The following is a 23,328-nucleotide window of genomic DNA, read 5'->3' as shown; positions in this document are numbered from 1 at the left end:
GGATGAGGCAAATATCGATCCGTGTTTTCTGTGTGATTAGTAATGGGCACTCCAGCCGTTGTGGTTTTCCTCATCCAGCTAATTTCACATCCGCTGGCAGGATGTGAACTCTGATCAACCAGAGCCAAGCTTATAAGAGAAAAAGAGTATGGAATAATACTGACCAATTATAAAACATCACTCCTTGTCATTATGCAAAGGTACATCTGGCAATAATAGATAACATTTTACAGCATGTGAAACTACTGTAGTATCAAAAGGTTTGATCAATCAAAATTTTCTTCCTTCCTCATGAAACATTTGCAAATCTGATTCTTAATTATTTTATATCCAGCACAGTTTACATTCATACTAGCTTTAAGTCTTCTTCTTTTCTGCCTCTGCTGGTGCACTGCTACCTATCTTGGCATGTTACAGCCACCTGTTGATCAGTGGAATAGTGTACCATGTCACCCATGCATGCTTGCAAGTGACAGCTTGTACGAGTACATTAAATAAACAACACAGAGACCCACTCATAGAAAAACAGCTCCATAACACTGCTTGAAGATTTGGATTTGATTTGAAGGAATAAGACAAATCAAATAAATATTTTGGGGTAAATTTTATGAGCATATGTGAATCTGACAATATCCCACGCATTTTAGACCCCATTTACACCTGGTATTAACACATAATATCAAATTGCACAAAAATGTAAAGGTGATACCTGTCTACAGCAATACAAGACACATGGTTTCAATTTGTTAATGAATGTGCTAATAAGCTAACATTAAAGAGAGGGATGGGGGATTGAAAGCTGAGTTGTGAGTTATTTCTCACTCACCTGAGAGTGTCCATTGACTTCCACCTCCTCAGCAAAGTGGACTTTAACAGGGTTGGACCTGAGCTTGGCCCTCTTCTCTGGTGTGATGAATGATGACTTTGGGCCCTGGGAGAAATCAATAAGCATTTTTATCATTTAAACAGGGTTGTATGTGATGCAGATGTATTTTCAGTGAAGTGGTTCATATGAGAGAAATGACAACATGCATGGTCTGTTGCTTTTGTTTTTCTCATCCATGAATGCATACAGACATTTTACCAAACACATTTGATTATTTATACACTGTCTTTCTTTGGTGGACTTGGTTGCAGACTAAAACTTGAAGTAGTTCAAATAATTTTGCTAGCTTCAATATCACAGCTAAGAGAGGTCAGGTCCAGTGTGTAACACTTAGGAAGCTCTATTGGCAGACATGGAATATAATATTCATAGGTATGTTGCACTGTCTGGGAAGAGTGAGTGTGTACACTAGATGGATAGCGTCTAATATTGCAGAGAGTAAATTATTATGATATATAGATGGGTGCATTCATTTTTAGAAATATATTAATGATGTAATAGTAATACTATTCTATTTCCAATACAACACAAGCAATCAAATAGATGTTGTTCTATTGAGGGATTTACACTTAGAACACTCAAACAATCCTCCTGCTCTTATATCACTGTCTGATTATAATAAAAATCTTACAAGCCTTTGTTCTGAACTCTTTTGATGTTTTGTTACCATCAACAAGCATGACAAAGATGGATATTTTCCAGGAAATACTAATAATTCCTTAAAGCCCAGTAATGATTTCTTAGAGGAGCTGTGAGCTATGAATCAGATGGGGAAGGTGCTTCCATCAGCAGACCGCTGATGAGAATCACTGAGGAGCAGCCATTTATTTACCGATCTACTTCACCTCAGTGCAAACACATATGTCACCTTCGCAGATTGAGGACCAGCACACACACACACACACACACACACACACACACACACACACACACACACACACACACACACACACACATTGTAGATTGAGTGATCATGACAGAGTATGTGTCTATCTGAGTCTGTGGGGGGAGTTTCCGAGGGCGTGCCGTGCTGTCACTGTTAACACTGATGTAGTGGTGGGACCTTGGCGACAGGACACTTGTTAGCAATGATTCTTGACCCCACGTCTCATTGACATGCTGGTTGATGTGTTTGTTGACAACAGCATTTTAAGATCCCATGTGTATGGAGACACTGTACATCATGTGTACACATATAGTACATGCCTGTGTATGTTTGTTTTTACAAGAGGAAACAAGCACATTTCATCTAAAATGCTGCTGGAAGAGGATGAATCATCATCCAATTAAGTGTCCATCAGTGTAACTTTGTGTGAAAATGTGTGTTTCTGTGCAGTGAAAATGTGTGTGGTTAGTTAGATACAGCAGACTCACCAGCATTGTTCTGAGGACAGTCATTGTCAACGAATCTTGACACTCCCTGAAAAAAAAAAAAAAAAAAAAAAGTAAAAGGAGTCTTAGTAAGGTTAGACGTGATGTGCATTATTTAGTTTTAAACAGCAATTTTGTGGTATATGCACCGATTATCATGCATATGTGTGTGTGTTTGTGAATGCAGCTGTCAGTGGAGACCTGATTATTTCAGCAGCTTGCTCCGGGGTCAGGTCATCGACAGCGACGTTATTGATCTTCACAAGCTGGTCGCCAGGGACAAGCCGACCATCTGCAGGACCACCTGGACACACAAAATGTCCTTGTGTTGTCATGCCTGAGGGTGTTCAATTGGCCTGCATTCATACTGCAACTGGGGTTGATGACATGCAGCAGCTTGCATGTTAGTCGTCTCCTTTCATCTCACACTGATGCATAATTTTTCACACAGGTTTCCAAACATAACTGTCCCACCGCAGGGAGACCAGCGATTTAATCACTGTGCATCCAGTTTAGAGTGAATCAAACAACTGTATATTTCTCCGCCCTCTTCAACTCTAAACCTTAACAACAAAAACACCTTTCGCTTACTGTCCCTAGGTCAGCCTCCAGAAATATTGGATGGCTGCTGTCACCAGTACTGATAACATTAGGGGGAAAATCTTCTCTCTGTAGGATTTGCTTCAGTAGTCAATAGACAAGCAGACGTGTTTTGTGTCATTGTATGAGGAGATGCATGGAAGAAAAAGCTAAACACCAGGCTAACAGAGTTGTGATCAGAAATTACAGGCGATGTTTGCAAATGGAGATGATTTCTTTCAAATCCTATTGTCAACAATTGCTCCAAATACATTGATGATGCTGTCCCAAACTGAGCACATTTACATTTCAAGTCTCCCTCTTTGTGTTACCGCCCTTCACTGCAATAATACTAAATAGAACATATTTGTGAAGAATATTAATTTGCTTCCCAAGCACTTAAATTGGGAGTGCATTAAGAAGGGGTCTTCTGATGGCCAGTATGAACAGGAGGAATGTTTACAGCAAGCAAACCTACTTCAAGCTTCATATGGGCACCTGACGATTGTTTTAAAACAGACTTGGAAAAATGTCAACCTATCGTTTAACTGCTCTCTGGCCAAGCTATTACAGAAAGTACTGTGCAGAAGGGGACATTGAAATAAGCTGAAAGAAACTTGGAATGAGAATGGCATTGCATAAGAGTCTCACAATATTTGATGGAGGCATGGTAAGACGTTTCCAATGCTTTATGCCAACATTGGGAAGATGTTATTTTATAAAGCTACTGATAGCTCTACCTCTAGGTTTATATATTTTATTTATATAAAACTTCAAGATATTTTACACATTATGCATTTAATGCTTATTTTGTCTATGTCTTTACAATGACTATCCTGGGAGAAAGGGTGTATTTAATTTGTGTGCACCATCACAAAGTCATGAATCATGGTTATGATCATAGATACCTTAAAGTGTGTGCAATCTAGTACTGTGTCAAGAAACATAAAAGTTTCTCATACACATAGACACTGCGCCATCGCCTTCCATATTACAATCATCAACAGCATCCCCAGCATATTACTTCCTGTACAACATCAGGTAACCCTCCAGTGTTGAGTTACTTAATTGTGATACAAGTTATTACTGTCTACAACATCCAAAGTGAACATAGACAGATGCAGGTGACACCGATAGCTCTGAAAATGCTTTTAAATAAAGGATTCATATTTCACTGCCAAAATGCTGCAGCACGTGCTACAGACATAGAGAGAGGAAACATTGAGCCAAGCCTTAGTGGGGCCACTGGAGACATGAGCAACAGTGTGTGTGTGTGTGTGTGTGTGTGTGTGTGTGTGTGGGACAGGCAGAAGCAGATGGTGACAGAGCAGGGTTGAGCCAGACAGGAGAAAGCGAGGTAATCTGCCCCCGGACCTCAGGGGGATTCAGATCCTTGTTGCTTTGCAGCTCAGCAGCAAACTGCACTTCAGAGTACAAATATAAGTAGAGCAAAGTATACAGGGTGTACTTAATGAATAACTGTCTAATTTTTAGTCATATCATATATAAAACTGTAACGCTTTATTATTGTATTTGCAGCAGTTACAGTAAATTTTTTACAATGCACTGTATTTCACTGTAGTTATACAGTGCATTTTAAATTCAGATTTCCTATGTGTTTTATCGTACAATGATAGGAAATATGTCATTTTTATTAGCTGTAGCACATTCATGGATTTAGCATCTAGCATACAGCATTATAACAATGTTCAGTGTAAGAGAAGTAGCTCAATATCTAATGTAAAAACCTGGGTCATTCACATTGTTCAACATAATCTGTTAGTTTTCCTTTATTATTTATTATGTATAAAACAGCATTTCTTTGGTCAATGCAAATTACTTACTCACTCCAAATTTGTATATCGATACAATCGCTACTTTTAAAACATGGAAAATATGTTAGTTTTTTAAAATGGGAAATAAAAACATGCAGACCATAAAAGTATACACCGATCAGCTCTAACATTCTGACCCGGGCCCCCTGGTGGTCGTAATGTTTTGCAGTCCCATACCAATAATATGTGATCCACTGTGTGTTCTGACCCCTTTCTATCAGAACCAGCATTAAGTGTTTCAGCAGTTTGAGCTACAGTAGCTCGTCTGTTGGATCGGACCACACGGGCCAGCCTTCACTCCCCCATGTACATCAATGAGCCTTGGCCCCCCATGACCCTGTCTCCAGTTCTTTTCCTTCCTTGGACCCCTTTAGATCGGTACTGACCACTGCAGACCGGGAACACCCCACAAGAGCTGCAGTTCTGGACATGCTCTGACCCAGTCGTCTAGCCATTGCAATGTGGCCCTAGTCAAAGTCGCTCTGATCCTCACACTGCCCATTTTTACTGTTTCTAACACATCAACTTTGAGGACAAAATGTTCACTTGCTGCCTGATATAGCCCACCCACTGACAGGAGCCATGATAACCAGATAATCAGTGTTATTCCCTTCACCTGTCAGTGATCATAATGTTATGGCTGATCGGTGTAAACTTCTGCTTATTCAAAAACATTAAATTAATTCAGTTATAAAGCATTCATTAGGAATGTGCCATAGACCAAGCAGATCAATCCTACTGATTAATGTTATAAAACTGAACTATTTCTCTGTCCATTGTCTAATGCATTAAGAGTTAGAAATGTGGTGAATACACAGCTCTGTATTTTGTCTCTTTACGTATAGTGATTACATAATGTATTGTGTTATCAATGATGACTTGAATCTCATAAGGGTTTGTGCTTGACTGAAAAAATAAAGACTTGAATACAAACAAATGTAATTTATAAAATGAACATATCACAGTTCTGAACAGACAATCTACCATGCAAAATATGAGAAGAGTAGTGTACAAACATTGCAAGGCAAACATACTGCAGGATTCTCTGAATGACTCACTATGCATGAGTTGGCATCAGCTCTAAAAGGCAATTCATTCTAAACTGAGTGACAACTATATGGCTGTAAGTAGACCATAATCAAGACACTGTATGTGATGATAAATTATTCTATTTTTGGAAAGTTACTGAGGGACTGTAAGACTGCAGCTCTCCTTTAGATGTGACAACATTTACAGCAGCTGGTCGCTGGAGAGTAACTTTCTAAAAGGAAGAACCCCTTTCAAATCAAGCAGCATGTGCAGCTACTAGTGTTGCATCCCTCTTCTCTGCAATCTCTGCAGTCAACACACAAGCTAAGCATCATTATTGGGCGGTACTACACATCTGCAGGCATATCAAAATTATCCATGATTTTTTTGGGTGGTTGATGGTCTTTTTGAACCAAGTTTTACATTGTGACCTGTAAAAGGGCTGTGCCATGGGATCCAGTAGAGGTGTCTAACTACAGGATATCCCTAGACTTTAATAAATAGTGGACAGAGCTTCTGGGTTTGTGAAATCAGGTCTGTGAAATTAGGCTAGTGCAGAAAAACCTTAAATCTGCATTGGTTGCCATCAGACGGGGGGGTGCAGGGTGCGGATGGTGAGGTAGGCCTGCTTCGTCGTATGAAGAAGCCCGCAATTTTTGGTTGCGTTCTTCTGTCCATTTGGCTGTGTACAATGCGAGAGAAAATCATGTGCAATCATCAAACGTATAGCTATAAGACAACCACGTGTAAACGCAACACGGTTTGGAATGAAAGGGAGAAAACAGGACAGAGTTTTTTTTATTTTTTTGCTGTGTTGCTAAGGCGGCCGCCTTAGCTGCAAAAGTGCTGCAGGAAACCCTGGACTGGAGATGCTTGCATTTTCTCTCTACCATCACAACGCGCTGCTAAACTGCAAGGAAGATGCTAGCGAGAGGTCATGTGATCACGTCATGTGATCACGTAGGCCCACTAGTCGTGTGACTGAATCCTGCCATGCTGTAGAGAGCGTTGCTGCACTGTGTATTAAGTGGATGTGAGGAGTTTCTGCGTGCGTTTCAATATTTTTGTAATTGTAATTTAAATACTCGATAATGGAAATTTGCACATTGTCAAAACAACATGACGATATTATCACAAACGATGTATATCGCCCACCTCTAATGTCATGTAAAAAAAGAATTGTACTGAGGCTGAGTCCTTGCTGCAGCGGCCCAGGGTTCGAATCTGACCTGCAGCCCTTTGCTGCGTGTCATCCCCTCTCTTGCCCCCCCTTTCCTGTCTATCTTCAGCTGTCACTATCATAAAAGCAATCACCCCCCCCCAAAAAAAGGATTCCCTACTTCTAACTTTATTTATTAGCTCAAAATCATTTCAGAAACATATTTTAGTGTACTGTTTGTCTGTAAGCTGTAAGAAAGTTGTGGCTAGGCAAGCCGCCATTTATTTAGCTACGGATGAGTTGAAACCAAGCGCAACCAGTCAGCGCAGCCAAACTCGCTGTACGTCACCGCTGGTGGTAGCAAAACACCAACATGGTGACATCCATAATTCCAAACCCAAGGCTTCAAAAACGTACTCCAAAACCAATGAGTGACATCATGATAAGGTCACACTTGGGGCTGACACACTCTGACGTTCCTGTGAATGGATTTAATTGAGGACTTACTCAGCCTGTGGAACACATCTCTAGCTTTATGTGTATCCCACCTCCCTTGCCCCCAATTGCACCCCTAACCCCAGTGTTACCAATCTATTGCATAACAAACAGTACATTAGGCATTTAATTGGAAGAGGTTCTTGGGGACAGTAAAAAGCCTGGGAGAAAGTGCTGCCTGAGAACCTCAATTAAGGGCAAAAAAAATCCCTCTTCTTGTAAAGCTCCTACTTAGTTTTACACACACATACACACCATGCACACACACCATCAATGCTACAGTATATTTCCTTTGTTAATGTGATTTTGTGTGCATGTATGCAGGATGAGCAAGCAGTATCAGCCTCCCTTGGAGTTTCCACTTTTCATGGTTTGTCTTGTACACTGGCCAGAGGCCTGCAGTGGTCTGGCACAGCTCCATTATTACATTGGCTGAGGTGGCTTGATCTATGCAAAATAAGAGACAACTGGCAGAATACAAGAAAATAAATCTTCTGTTCCTATAAAAGACCAGAATATATTTGATACCGTGGTTGGTCCTATCAGCCTCATGCCTGCAGTAGTTGTATAGTAAAGCTCTTCACAGAAGCAGAAAATAAATTCCCAATTTCCACCAGGCAAATGATTGGATTCAATTCATTACATTTGACTGAATTGACTGACTGAACATTGGTATGGCCCTAACATTACCATGGGTGGGACAGGTCATTAAAGGCTGCTGCCATAGGGACTCTGCACCTACAAACTGAACAGCAGCAGCTGTGCCTGTTGGGCAAGAGACAAAGCAGACCAAAACACTGCAGACCTTGGCAATGGAAACTGGCACGTAGAATGTGATCTCCATGGGGAAGGGAGCCTGAGCTGGTGTTGGAGAAAATGAGAGTTAACAAACCAGACATAGCTGGGCTCACCCAAACATGCAGTGTCAGCTATGAAATCAAACTCCCTGATACTGAGTAGTACTGTATTTCTTCTACTCATGAGTTGTCCGTGCTGAGTAGTGCTACATTGGTTTTATGGACAAGAGGGTTACATATCTGTGTATACACACAACAAGGTTTGTATATCAGACCAGCTTGATTCAAAGTTCAGTGATCAGCTTAATAAATGTTCCCTCATAACTGGCAGGAGGGTGAAGTAGGTGCTCAACTGTTAATAACTAATTCAGATTTTTTCTGCACTTGTTTAAGGTTAAAGACCTTGTAATGTTTTGTTGCTTTTTCCTTCTTCTGTGTTTACATTTCATAAATGTTGTCATACCTGGGTTGACCTCCTGAACCAGGATAGGGGTCTGGGAGGACAGAGTGAGGCCATGAGAGTTGAGGTTTGGGTCCCGTTGGATCTGAACATTGAAGCGGAAGGGGTAATTCCTCTGATCAGAGCCACCGGACTCTGCTGTCTTCCCATCCGCTGCAACCCGGTCTCTGGAGAGGAGCAGGTGGCCATAAAAATAAAAACATAAATAATGACATCTTTCCTTGCTTGACATCTTACTCTCTGGCAGTTTGATCAGTTCTGTGGTAAACAACCTCATATTTGTGTATATTAGAAAAATACAGCAAAAAATTGTTGCTGTAGATAGAAAATGCCGATAGAGATCGCTTGGTAGGTAGGTATGTGGATTTCCTATGATTTCTATATTTTCACATAGGCCTATCCCTCAGTCAAAAGACACAGGTCAGACGAAATGGAGAGTCGAATTAATTTATATACGAGAAAAACAGAGCTTTACCTGCTCAGAGAGTGAGACCTGCTGCCTAAGTCTCGGGACCGTCTCAGCCATCGTCCCACCACCTGCTCCACCCGGCTGGTCCTACGGGACGGGGAGCGGCTCCTGTCCTGCACCTCCATTTACCTACCAAGGGGCAAAAGTCAAAGGAGTCATACATACAGTTGGTTAAAAGACATTACAGATAAAAGTGTCAGTGCAATGTAATGAAACATATCCTGCATTAACTATGAAGTAAATCAAACAGGAGCCAATGGCTCAGGTGTCAAAACCAGATTTCCTGAATGATGAAAACTGAAATATTATGAGAGGAAGTGAAATGTGTCTCAATTAATGGTTTCATAAGACTGTAAAATCCATTTCCATCGGTGCTTTGTATTTAAAAATACAAGATGTTGCTAAATGATGAATTTAATCATAGGAGTGGAAATAATTTGCAAAATTCAAACACACACACACACACACACACACACACACACACACACACACACATTATGTTTAGCAGTGGGACGTCTGGGTATTAGGCATGGGCTGAGGCCAACAATGATGTCACTTGTGTCTTCATGCAGCCTAATAGGCACTTAGCCCGAGTTATGAGCCAACTGCTTGCATGTCATATTCAACCCTCAGTAAACATCAATATCATTAATTCCTAATTATCAATAACAATGGAGTCTCCTTTAAATGGGTCCCTGTTTGCTGTCAGGCAGGTGGTCGTCATAAATGATTGCTGACAGGCTGTGGTGGTTGGTGAGCTGGATGTAATGGACATAGGTCGCCTCTGGTGTCTGTGGGGTGGAGTCAGGCTAATACATGGACCTGTAGTTGTGAGCTAATGGGTCTTTGTGGAAGCTTGCAATAGTTTAGCTAATGCCATATCAGCTTACAGACACACACACACACACACACACACACACACACACACACACACACACACACACACACACACACACACACACACACACATTAATGTTGTCCTTAAAGGGCCACATAAACTCAGGAATGGACATGGGCACAGTCATAGCATTTTTAAGAATCCACTGGGCCTGAATGTAAACTACCAATCAGAGCCAAGAAATATACTATAAGAAAATAACACTTTGGGTTGGTGGCTTTAAGTTTGTTGATGAATGAGTTTCATTCCCAACTATCTTTCTTGGCTCTTTGTGTTATTAGTAGTAGTTGTGTTATTCAGTCTGAGCGGCTTCTTACAAATGCTGTTAGGAGCACTAGGAGGAGCCAAAGGAACCAGATTTGTTTGATTATTCGTCTCATGTACTACTGCAAGGATAAAATGATATAAATATAACAAAAACCTTTTTTTAAATAAAAGTTAACAGCAACAGCTTTAAATTCTCACATTTTAGAAGCTGAAAAAGACAACATTTTTGCTTCATTCAGCTGATTCATTAATAGACTAATAGTTTCCGCTCTAGTTGTATTTATACATTTTCTTTCAAATGTTTTGTCAGCACATACAGTCCATGCATATAGTCTTTGTGTTCTCTGGGCTGCATGCGGACAGTCTGTGTGCACACAATTACACAAAGCTTACAAAATGCCAAGCCTATACTAAGAGTGATCCATTAGCCTGCCAACGAGCCAAAAAGTCAGTACTTCATAATTCACCCATTAAACAGAATTGGATTATTCTCCAACTCCATCCTCTTTCTACTCCATGGACCCCCCCATCAAACCACCCGGCTCCTAGGATGGCCATTCCCTGAGCTGACAGCAGTACTTGCCAGACTATGGGAGGTAACTGGAGTTGGAGAATCCCTAAGCTTGTCTATTAGAGTTTGTGTTTGTGTAATTACATATACTTACTGCACATACTCAACTTGACTGGCAGATGGTTTTAGACAGTTATTTTACCACAAAAAGCACTTTTAAGAATATTTAAATCGAGAAATCAATGGTGTAGATTGCAAATATCATCAGTTTTATGAAAAGTGATGGCGAATTAAGAAAGTGCTCAAACTTGGGAGGGCTTCTCACCAGTCGGCCAGTCCGCTCACAGAACCCTGTTGCCCCACAGACCACTGCAGCCAAAGCAGCAGATGACTTCAGCAACATTTCTATATACTGTTCCATATTTAATCTGTTTAATTAAGCGCTGCTTTAGGTCAACTTTATAAGGTAACTTACAGAGCCAGAGACAAGTCGCCTCCTCAGCTCAGCAGCCTCCTCTTCTGCTTCTCGGTACAGTAGCTATTAATACTGCCTGCTCCATCTGTGATATTAATATTTACCTTAATTCTTTATTCCTCTATCAATCCAATTTTTAGTGCCCCTTTCTTCCTCCTTTTTTACATTAATTTGCCTGAAAATAATACTGGAAAATATTATATTCAGAGGTAATGTTAAATGTATATTAGTAAACAACAATTTTCATTCAATGGTAGCTTGAACCATAATGTTGAGATTAGTCTGGAGTAGCCAGACCTATCTCCACAGCCCTCTGTTGGAGCTTGTTGTGATCGATACAGCTAAGTGATACAGAGAAGACGTATGTTTGAATATACTCCAGTGGGAACAATCGGCATACTTAATCATTCATTTAGTAGGCAGTATGCAGTGTGAGTATGAGTATATAGTGGGAAGTACGTAGTTTATAATTTCCAACACAGCCAATGTCTTCCTGTCTCTCTTTATACACACAAGCATGCACACACACACACACACACACACACACACACACACACACACACACACACACACACACACACACACACACACACACACACACACACACACACACAGAAACCTTCCTCCCAATCTGATGACTGAGGCAGTCAGACAAAGACTTGGTCATTAGCTGTTACCCAATACCCCTTCACATCATCAAAGGCTGAATCTAGACTGTAACTGGGAAATAGATATACTTGTGTACTTGTGAGCATTCATGCAGAATCACCTTACTCTGAATAACAGAATGAATGAATAAGTGAACAGATTAATTAATCAACGATCAAAAAGGTGGAGTCCAGAAAGAATGAATGAATAAATAGAAGATGGGAAGATAATTGAATGAATTCATAGATGGATGGAATCAATGAGTGAATGATCTCAGCAGGCCTGTTGTGTCCCTCAGTGAGCAGATGCAGGAAGGAATCTCCCCCAGATGGACGATGATGATGATGATGGGCATTAGCACCATCCATTAGGGAAAGCAAGAGGGCAGGGAGAGAGGAGATGAGAGGAAAGGAGAGGAGGAGTTACATCTCTGAAGAAAGAATCAAAATGCAAGGTATCCAGTGCATTGTTCGTCAGGTACAATATGATGAGAAAAAACTGAATGAAAGGAGAATTGAAAAGTGTGATAGGATATGAGCGAGGAGGAGGGCTTAGTGATGAAAGTGATGAGTGACACAGCCAGACAGCAATGTCTCCTGGGGGATCTTGAGTCATAAGCACATTATCCATCCATCTGTCTGTGAATACCCCTCTACGGCTTTTCTCTCTTTCTTTTCATCCTATCTGCCCCTCACTTCTATCTCATCCATAGCTCACTCTTCCTGTTTGCTTCGCTCACAGTATCTCCCTTCTCAGGTTACAGAGACACAATGCTGAAGTGTACTTATAATAGAATAGAATAGAATAATCCCACTAACTCCCCAGCATGGTGATGTCACAAGCGTAAATGATACATACACAAATATAAAGAAACACTAAGGACCCTGAAGCTCTGAAATCGAGGATTTCCAGAAGAGTTGCTTCTAAATGATCAGGGATGGATTACAGCCAAATGTCTGTTCATTTCAAATGTCAAACACTTGGACAAAGCCTTCATACACACCTAATCCCCATTAATCCCATAAACATGTTTTCCTTCCTAAGTGGCTTTGATTGACTATACTGATGAAGTACAAGCCTATTCGTCAGCTCTGGTAAAACAGTGTTGAGACCGCACATCAATTCCTGTTTTGCAACCACAGCGTTCAAGATAAGAGATCAAGACAGGAAATGTCGGCAGATTATCTTTTTAAAGGTGTAACATTAGAGGCTGCTGGGGTTATTATACTGTACTTCCCTCTCACATCAATCACAAAACACATCGCATTTCTCAACCTTACACTTGTCATGGCTATACTTCATGCATTTTGCAATTACTTTTGTTTTCTCCTCATGGAAACATAGGATTTAAATCATTTTCTACACTTGTAGTCATTGTTATCCATTTTGGATGTGACAGAATTTGGTAAGGAAGGCTTGTGACTAGAATGACTCTAGAGTGAACCCTGCGGTTATCTCTGGGACATCCTTTGTCTGCTAAACAGCGTTGGAGAAACACACATTTTTAAGATAAAGGCACTTTATTCATACATTACTGGTTTTAATCGCCAGGTCCATTTGTTTTGGAGAGGAGCACACCTCTGTGGACGATTCAGCTCCCAGTAAAAAACCTCCTCAAAGATGAACACTGAAGGACTCCTAACCAAGAGAAGATGACTGTAGTGATGGCAATGGCGGTGAAGACAACAACTCTCATGATCCCACACTACAGCACAAATTACATACTGTACGTTTAAGTTCAGCTCACTGACCTGACCAGATAACAAAATGTTATGCCGTTGGTTATCAGCTCTAGTTTGTTTAGAATTCACACTGACTTGTTACAAACAGGAGTCATGCTGTACTTTACAACACCGTATGCATTTTCTCTGGCTGTCACAAAAAGAGAAAAAAAAGGTGGTACTGATCAGTATTAGTCTGCAACTGAACCTCATACGTGATAAATAATGATGGACAGCTACAGTAGAAACAAGATGAAAAACGGGACATCTTGTACCATAGTCGTGGGAAGTGATAGCTGTTTTATTGAGAAACTGCCATTACACACAGAGTAGGACACAAGCACAACACACCTCTGATTTATTTGCTTTTCTCTTTCTGATGTATCAGGAAAAATCTCTGCACTTGTGCTTACATATATGTTACCAAAGCTACCAAATCATCTTTCATAATTGGTTAACATAATAATAATGATAATGATAATGGTTTCCTTATATAGATCGTTTACAAGATTTATCCCTTGACAGTTTCCACAATCAACACATGGATTATGTAAATTGGAACAGTTTAGCACTGAAATCAGAAATGAACAACACCAGAAATCACAGATTGAGACCATCCATTTCAAGGGGTATCATTCCATCCATCCAGAGTTTGGAGCAGCCTAAATCAGACAAAATAGGAAAACGCACCATTGTTCAACACAAAAAGGTTTAGGTGTGACACAAACTAATACTCCTGTGCAACACTACTGTCATTCAACTACTGCACAGCTGTAAGGTGTGTTAATGTGTGTATGTCCTCAGAAAAGGGTGAAGGGTTGATGTTATATAATAATTATATTCTTAATTATTCTGCGCCATAGTTGTAAAACATATGTAGAAAAAACATACCTTGTGGTTTAATCCAGTGGTTCCTGACCATTTGGCTTGAATCAAGCATGTGTCAACCAGTTCAACTAAAGAATGATTTTTCTTTCCATACTTGGTTTAAAATAGTTTTTCTTAAGTAGTTAAACAAGTTAAACATTTAACCATCACTCCAACATTTCTCTAAAGCTTCTACAGCTACAGCATGTTCTGCCAGGTACTTGCACTACCCAGTGACCTGGATGTTGTCACTGGCACAGTTACAACACAGCATCAATCTGGCACTGTGGGGACAGGTGTAAGAAATATCTTCAAGTCTACTGAATCAGCTCTAAAGGTTTAATGTAAATTGGGAATGAAAAATCTTCATTTTCACACTGGTCCTTCCTTTACATTACATTTGTTTTCTCTTCTTTTCTCATGAATGTTTTGCAGCCACGATTCCACTATTCACCATGCAATCCCTCCCTCTCTGTCTATTAGATTATTGTTCAACTGCGGGAGGAATCAGATTTCTCACGTGTTTCTCTGTTTCTCTGTGCCTCTAACACAACTGCAAAATGGAATTTAAAGAATCATTTCATACAGTGCATTATATTATTTTTGTGAATCATTTCCAACATAACCTATCAATTACTTTGTAATAAAAGGCTGAAATCTGTATAGATTCTATCAAATCTATTTTAGGTTTGAATGAGCCAGACAACCTCTACAGACCTGGGATGTTCATTTTTCGTATTTGTTTCATGGTGCTCATGGGTGTGTTACAGTATTGTGTCCACACCCACTCCCACCCACAGTTGGGACAGCTCTATAGTGCTGCCAAGGGAAGATCATTTCACTTTGAAATTCACCATTTTTGCCATACTATATGACAGTATGAACACATTTTATCACAATGACTCAGTCAATAACCAAATTTGCAGTTATAAACCATCAATAGTCAAAAATATTATTTAATATAATTGTGGTTAAGTGCTTTGAAGGTTTTAATTGGCATTGACATTAGCGGGGGGTGGTCTTTAATTTCAGGCGAGGTGGCATGTGTCCATTATAATACACTGCAGGAAACCCTAATGTCACCTCCCAGCAGTGAGGTGTTTTTAGGATGGATTTTTCTTTTAATGCTGAAGCTGGGGTTGGGCAGGGTAACAACAACTGCAGAGAAATACACACTGTGACACAAGCTGACTGATGGGGCTGCAGCAGCACTTAAAGATTATCCCACACTGCCCACACTTAAGCTCTCTTTTGTACATTCACTCATTCACTTTGTCATCTCTTCTCTCTCTATCCTTACTTCTCTTTTTGCATTTCAAACATATTGAAAGTGCACAAAAGATTTTGAATACCTGCTTTTTCTATTAAACAATCTAACCAAGTGAATTCAGGTAAAAACTATTGAGTCGCACATAAAACATGCACACTTTCATAAAGGAATAATGTGGTATAATTTACACTAAATCGATGTAGTATATTCTAGCCATACCCTTACAGTTTACTATGTTTTAACATATTCACATAATTATTATGTTTTGGACAATGTTCTTATAATAATCACGCTAGTAATAACTTATAGTATGTGCTGTACAAAGAGCAGCGAGTATATGTACCAGACATGTCCACCAATACCAATGAGATCTCTAAAGTTTCTGTTCACCACTGAGAGTCATCAGCCTCTAGACCAGGGGTCACAAACTGCTGGCCTTGGGGCTGTTTCCGGCCCTCCATTCATCTCCCTCCGGTCCATGATATGATGGCAAACAAAAGATGTATTTTTGGCAAAGGTCAAAGGTGCACACCACAGTGGTTAAAAGAGAGCAGGTTTTAAGCTTTCATCTGGAGATAAAAACAGCTAATTCTAAGGTAACAAAAACACAGCAATTTTTATTTTTAGTTGAATATACACTAAACATACCTATGAATATTATATTCCATTTCTGCCAATAGAGCCTCCTTATTGTTACACACTTACACACCTTTAACTGTTTCAGTGTTTATCCAAAACCATGACAGTAAAACCTGACAAAGTTTTTTAGTAGCCTAAGCTCACATGTCACAAAGTCTTGTTTTGTGCTTTATTCATCCATTCATCCAGCCAGACATGCTCTCTGCTTCTCTGTAATACAGGTATGTCAAACTGTCTGAATTAAAAAAAGTGAACACACTCCAAGCTGTAAGCATATGCTGGAACATGCATTACTTACATGATACACAACTTTTGCATAATGCTCTGAATGCACACACACTAACACACAGAGCAGGCAAATGGGATTACAGAGTGTGTCTGCAGGCTGTGACAGGGAGTTTGTGCGTCACTCCCGCTGAGCCAGATTAGACTGAGCTTCACAGCAACCTTACAGGTCTGTTTAGGGTAACAGTCTGGCTGAAACTATAACACAGACACTGTCTGTCTCTGGTTCACTACTTACTTCCCTCACTTTGTCTGTCCATCTCATTCTCGCCTTATCCCACACTTTCTTAATCCTCTAATCTTGTCATCTTTCTTTTTGTGCACACATACAAACAAAATCTGTTTCACATTACCGACTTAGAAAGACTGACACACACACACACACACACACACACACACACACACACACACACACACACACACACACACACCTGCTCTCTGCCCTATGTATCAGGGCTCCATGTAGGCGCCAGTTACTGTCCCGCTCTGCTTTCTGTCCGTCCATCGTTCTGCTGAAGAGGACCAGTGTGATGTGTCTTCATCTCCTGAGGACAAACACAACATCAGAATTAAGAGTTCAGAATATGCTGTGGGACATTTGAGATTGCTGTAGTCTGAACCACAGTCAGAATCATTTCACATAGTCAGACAGATTGATGGATGGACAAGTACACAAACAGACAGATAGAAAAATAGATAGAGGCAGGAGTATCAGCATCAGTATTATAAATCAATGACAGTTCCATGCACCACATATGATTTTCATCTAAAAAGGATGGAAAGCTATGAATAGGGGAGTGAACAATGGAGGGTTTAGCCTCTCTCTTCATTCACATGTGCTAATCAAACACTCATCAAGCAATCATTGCAGGGAGCGAGGGAAAATGGAAAGAAGAGAGGGAGAGGAGCAGGGATGAGAGGAGCAAGAGAGAAAATTAGTAGAGGAAAAAGACAAGTGGTTAAAAAATGAGCACTCTGTCACCAGATGACGGAAGAGAGAAAGGTCAGAAAAGAGGAAATGAAGGAGGGAGGAAAACAGGGAAGACAGTGAAGTGAGTTGAGGGACGAGAGGAGGAAGACGGAGAGACAGACGAGGCGAAAAAGACAGCAGGGCTCCATCGCAGCAGGATGGGCCTGCCTGGGCTGCTTGTGCTGTTTGTGGAGTTCCACTTGCCCCTGCTCTGCTCCAAACACCATCCATATTTAATGAGGCCCTTACAAAGCCCTGGGAAAAGAGATGCTGGGAACTCTTCTCTCCCTCATCCCCTCCCACCTCCGCCTTCCCCGCCACTCAAATTGTCACCCCTCAGTACTTCCCTCTTTCATAATTCTCCCTCCGCTCACTCTTTCCTGTTGTCTTTTCCTGCTGTTCTGAATCTCTCTTTTCTGATTACTCTTCAGTTATTTTTAAAGATTGTTTCCTCCAGCTCCTCCGAGTCTTCAACTCCTCCCAAAGTATTACATGCTGTTAAGCAAGCACACATCGCTAGCCTATTAGCGCAGCATGTGGCTGCCAGTGGAGTGCTTAATTTTAGTCCTGCGCATTTCAAACAGAATGACTGCTTCATCTTTTCGTAAAAACAGAGTTGGGCAGAATAAATCAGCTGTGTTCTCTCAGCCACAAAGAAACAGCATGCACGTGTGCTGCCATTCTCTTTTTCTCTATTGCACCCACTCACATTCAAAAACAAATTGAGGCACATGCTCTTTGTGATCGTGCATGTGTGTGTCTATGTGCAACAATGTGTTTGATTTTATGAGTGTATGTATGTTTTTATTATGTGAGTGAGTGCTTGGAGGTTGTGTATGTGTGCATGTGTGTGTGCGCGTTAGTCAGAGTGCTGCGTGCATCAATAATGTATCTAGATAATGCAGCCGCTTCACTCTACCAGGAACAACTAACAGGCATACCAACGCAGACCCGAAGACAGAGAATGAGGGGAGAGAGAGAGAGAGAGAGAGAGAGACAGACAGACAGAGGCAGAGAGAGGGAGAAAACACATGAGGTAGCAGAGAGGAAAGATGAGAAAGGGAAATGTGAGCGATATAAAAATGGAGCAAGAAGTTGAGGGTATGATGGGTAGGGAAACCAAAAGAACATTAAAGAACATATATGTCACCCCTGGTTGTCAAATATTATATGGGATCAATGTGTATATTTGAACCCACTTAGAGTGAACATGGTTTATACCAGAAGCTAATTTAGGTATTGTCAGTAACAGTCATTGTATTGGGATGTAGAAATCCAATCTAGAGCCAGAACCCACTATTTAAACAGTGTGGGAATTTATCTGATATTTTGCATATGCAGTAATGACTGCAATTTTATTTTAATCCATAACACAAAAAACCTTGTGAAAAGTAAAGTAAATTATAAATGTTTGTATATTATTCATACTGGGGGTAACGGGGGAATGTGCGTCTAACTTATTTGACAATAACAATTTCCAAATATTTCAAGTTAGAATCTGTTCTGATTAACAGGACATATGACTTCTGCAAGAACCTACATGTCACTGTGTGAACTCTGTTAGGATGTGTTCAGATCACTACCTACACAGTGTTTTTGTTATGTTTTTCACTCAGAGACCCTCCTTACTGATTTGTCCACCATTGTTATTTGCAGCAGTAGTCATCAGCCAATGGCAAAAGTTTCAGCTCAGGAACACCCCAATACACCACACTCACACTAAGATGCATGTAAAAGCAGTTTTTCCGCAATAGTAGGACTACAGTTTAAAAGGTGAAGAACTACTGTAAAAACATGGCAGCTCAACATGGCGGTCTCTGTGGAAGGTATGTTTGTAAATATAAAATGCTATATATATAAAAGGCTCATTCTGAGGTAACGAAAACACAACAATTGTTTCAGGCACACTAATGACAACACAGTGATGCAGATTAAATTCCATTTCTGCTAATCGATCGTCCTAAATGTTACACACTGGATAAATACACTCTCCTAAACCCCTTTCTTATAAAAACACTGTAAGTAATTGATTTTACTCTTGACTTTCTATTACACAAACATTTTGTCCACTTCTGAAAGCATGAGAATTAGAAATGAAATTTTAGAGAGACTCAGCATAAAGTGATCTGCTCCCAATGAAAACCCTGTTTTCTATTCCTTTGATTAGACCTCAGGTCAGTTGGAAGTTGAGTGGAGGTATATTGTAAATTATATAATGTCCCTAAACTCTATCTGCTAATAAGAACGCTGTGAGTTGTCCTGACAGGTGCAACAACACTAACAGGATAGTGAGAGATGCCCACACAGTCCTGAGAGGAGCTCTAATCAGGCATCATAAGTGAACACACCTGTGTGGGTGGATCCTGTACAGTTGGCATGAAGGGGCTTTAATGCTGCATTAAGAAGCTCCAGATTAAAACCAGAGGTAACTATAGAGTTTTATCTGTAATGCCCAGAGACCAATGTATCATCTGTAAACTGACCACACTACTGTTATGTTTACCAACTCAACTTTTTGTGACTGCTTCAGGATATATGCCTCTCCAGGTCAGTACTGGTCTAGAGAGTGAGGTTGCCTGTTCTGGATGTTTCCCCCACTGATAATTCCTGTTGAAAGGCAGTCTTTAACTGCAATTTCAATATTACTCAACACATAAACACAGGAGTGTCCTAGATCATTTGATAATATCAGAAGGTTAGCTTTGTGGATGTTTTAAGTTGCTTTTTCAAAAATAATGTTTGGTATGTGTAGAATAATAAACCGATCAGCCATAACATTCTGATCACCTGGGCTCTGCACTGTGTGTTCTGACCCATTTCTATCAGAACCAGCATTAAGTGTTTCAGCAGTTTGAGCTACAGTAGCTCGTATGTTGGATCGGACCACACGGGCCAGCCTTCACTCCCCACGTACATCAATGAGCCTTGGCCCCCTGTGACCCTGTCTCTGTTTCTTTTCCTTCCTTGGACCCCTTTTGACACCATTGCAGCCCGGGAACACCCCACAAGAGCTGCAGTTCTCTTCATGTACAACATCGTTCTAGGGAAAGTGTCTACATTTGACAGCAAATGTAAAATTTGTGTGGAAAGATGTTTATGATTAGGTTAAACATGTTTTTTGCACTGCATGTGTCCCTTGTGTTTATGCTCTTGGTACACGTATTTTTTCACAAAGCTGTTACGTAACATGTCTTAATGTCTTTCATTAATTTTTGTTCTCCCGTCCGTTCACCTCTTGAACCTAAAGAATTATATGTTCACTCCTCTAAGGGCAGCAGAGAGGGGACCCAATCCAATTAGTAGCTAACACTGCAGTCAGACACAGACATACAAGCACACACACACACACACACACACACACACACACACACACACACACACACATACATACATACAAACAATCCCTGTAACCTAATGACCTTTCCAGGTAAATGCCAATCACTTAATTGACACAGACAGTAGGTGGCTGACACTGTATGCATGTATGTGTCTCTTAAGTCACACATGCTAATAGGTGAATTACAGTTCATGCCATCTACATTAACGTTATTTGTTATTTCTCTTAAGGTCAAAGTTAAGATATTTCTCACAAATGTAGGTTTTGTCTGCAGTGCCAGATGGAATGATGGTTTAAATGATAAGTTGCCTTCCTCTCAGTTGATTCATATTTCATTGCAATTTATAATGAGTGTTTAGTCTCAGGGAGCAGACGGTTGGCTTTGATTCAGGGAACACATTTATCTTCCATCTCCACTCCGTCAATAAGGTAAATGGGTGTTTACGGCAAATATGAAAATAGGATCCGAGGTAACACCAGTGGTATACTATTTATTCATGTGTATTCAACATTGCAAACGTTGTTTTTATTTATTCAGTTCACAAATACTTTTGTTAAATCGATGAATGGCTACAGCTTTAGATCTCCACTCAGTTCCTGTTATAGATATCTGTCTAATACTGAGACATAGGTGTGTAACATTTAGGAGGGTCTATTGGCAGAAATGGACTATAATATGCATAACTATGCTTTCATTAGTGTATAGTTACTTGAATATGATAATTGTTTTTTAGAATGTTTTTTGTTACCTTAGAATGAACCGTTTTTATCTACAGATGATGCAGTTGACATTTGTGGAGGCTGGCATGTTGAACCGCCATGTTTCTACAGAATGGACAAACCAAACGCGGGTTTCCCGTTTCTTGCGGCCACCATATTTTATGCTATCCCTTTCTTCTAAGGGGTAGGGCTGTGTATTGACAGGAATCTGGGGATATGGAGCAATTTAATCTTAAAAAATCCCATTTTAGCAATACTGTCACAGTATGAAGAACACACCACCATATGAATAAAATCTGAGTTTATATGCAACCAGAACAGAGGGGTCTGCATTTGTATTCATCACAGTCGCTGTAACATCCAACATCATATTCCTCAGTTTACGTTTACAACACTGCTATCTAACGGTTGGGCATACGATATTCTTCGATATTTTCTCACACCCCTAGAAGGGGAGGGTGAAGTAAGGGAGTACTACATTGCTAGATTCTACACACTGGTCCTTTAATTTGTCTTCTGCCAACTACACAACTACTTACTGGAACCAGACCAGTAGAGAACAGAGGTGAGTTTGCTAGCACTGGTTTGTCCTCATGTCCACTGGCTGTAGCTGTGTAACTTTTAAGGCTGCAACAAACAATTCTTTTCATTATCAATTAATCTGTTGACCATTTTCTTAAGTAATTTGTTCTTTGGTCCAATGTGAAAAATATTGATCCCAAAACTCATTGTGACATCCTCAAATGTCTTGTTTTGTCCACAACCCAAAGATATTGAGTTTACGGTCATAGTCAAGACCAGTCAAGAAACCAAAAACTCACATTTAATTATTTGTTTCTTCTCAAAATGATGAATCGATTATCAAAATAGTTGGTGATTCATTTAGTATTTGACTAATCAAATATTATACATCATATCATAACGGTTTCCTGCCAATTTATGATCAGTGTGGTAAAAGATACTTGGTGGCTGTACTTTATTTGTTTAAATAGCCTAACTACAGCATCAGCATACCATCTTACCTTTATGTTGTATCTTTGTGTATTGGAAAAAAGAAAATTGTAACATTCCGTCTCTTGTTCCACAGACTTGACAATTTAATGTTAATTGCCTGTATAGTATAGTATTTGCAAGTGAATTTCACTTTTCGGAGAAGTGAGCTGGTTCAGCAAAAATAGACCCAGCATGTAATGAAAGTGTAAGTGAAAGAAAGAGGCGTGTGTGAGCTGCAAGTGAGACACTTCATTCACACATCCGGTGGACAGTGAGCTGGAACAGCAGTGGATCGTCTCCACAATGGAACATCTATACAGTATACTGTGGATACTCTGAGCATATGAGGCGTGCAGACAGACAACGGGACAATGACCAAATGAGTTCTACCAACAGTACAGTATGTGGGACCATACTGTAGCTTTACACATATCCAGGGGCAGAGCTAGAAGGGGTAAGGGAAAATTTTGAACCTGACCCTGTAAAGGCAAGGTTCTAGAATACTATACAAGGTTTCAGGGTGGGGTACCAAACCACATTAGGTGGGCGCACTTTTTTATTTTAGGTAATTCTTCTTCAGAATCCCAAAGAATGCACTGTGCAGAAACATCGATCTTTAGAGCTTAAAATAAAAAAAGACTGGCTCT

At 40.2% G+C, this 23,328-nt stretch overlaps 1 protein-coding gene across 1 annotated transcript in view; it reads right to left on the bottom strand.

The window, feature by feature from the left end:
* The window catches only part of LOC127355294 (FERM and PDZ domain-containing protein 1), a 38,667-nt gene that overhangs the window by 12,699 nt on the left and 2,640 nt on the right, over nt 1-23,328 (bottom strand). Inside the window, exons 2-7 of the mRNA XM_051386023.1 lie at nt 17,093-17,206; nt 9,087-9,209; nt 8,615-8,778; nt 2,459-2,561; nt 2,261-2,306; nt 827-931 (exon numbers count right to left, since the gene is read on the bottom strand). Of these exons, the coding sequence (XP_051241983.1) occupies nt 827-931; nt 2,261-2,306; nt 2,459-2,561; nt 8,615-8,778; nt 9,087-9,205 (537 nt within the window). The 5' untranslated portion in view covers nt 9,206-9,209; nt 17,093-17,206. The remainder of the gene's footprint in view (nt 1-826; nt 932-2,260; nt 2,307-2,458; nt 2,562-8,614; nt 8,779-9,086; nt 9,210-17,092; nt 17,207-23,328) is intronic.

Source organism: Dicentrarchus labrax, unplaced genomic scaffold (genome assembly GCF_905237075.1).
Source record: "Dicentrarchus labrax unplaced genomic scaffold, dlabrax2021, whole genome shotgun sequence".
Lineage (NCBI taxonomy): Eukaryota > Metazoa > Chordata > Actinopteri > Moronidae > Dicentrarchus > Dicentrarchus labrax.
This window is presented reverse-complemented; position numbering and strand designations above follow the sequence as displayed.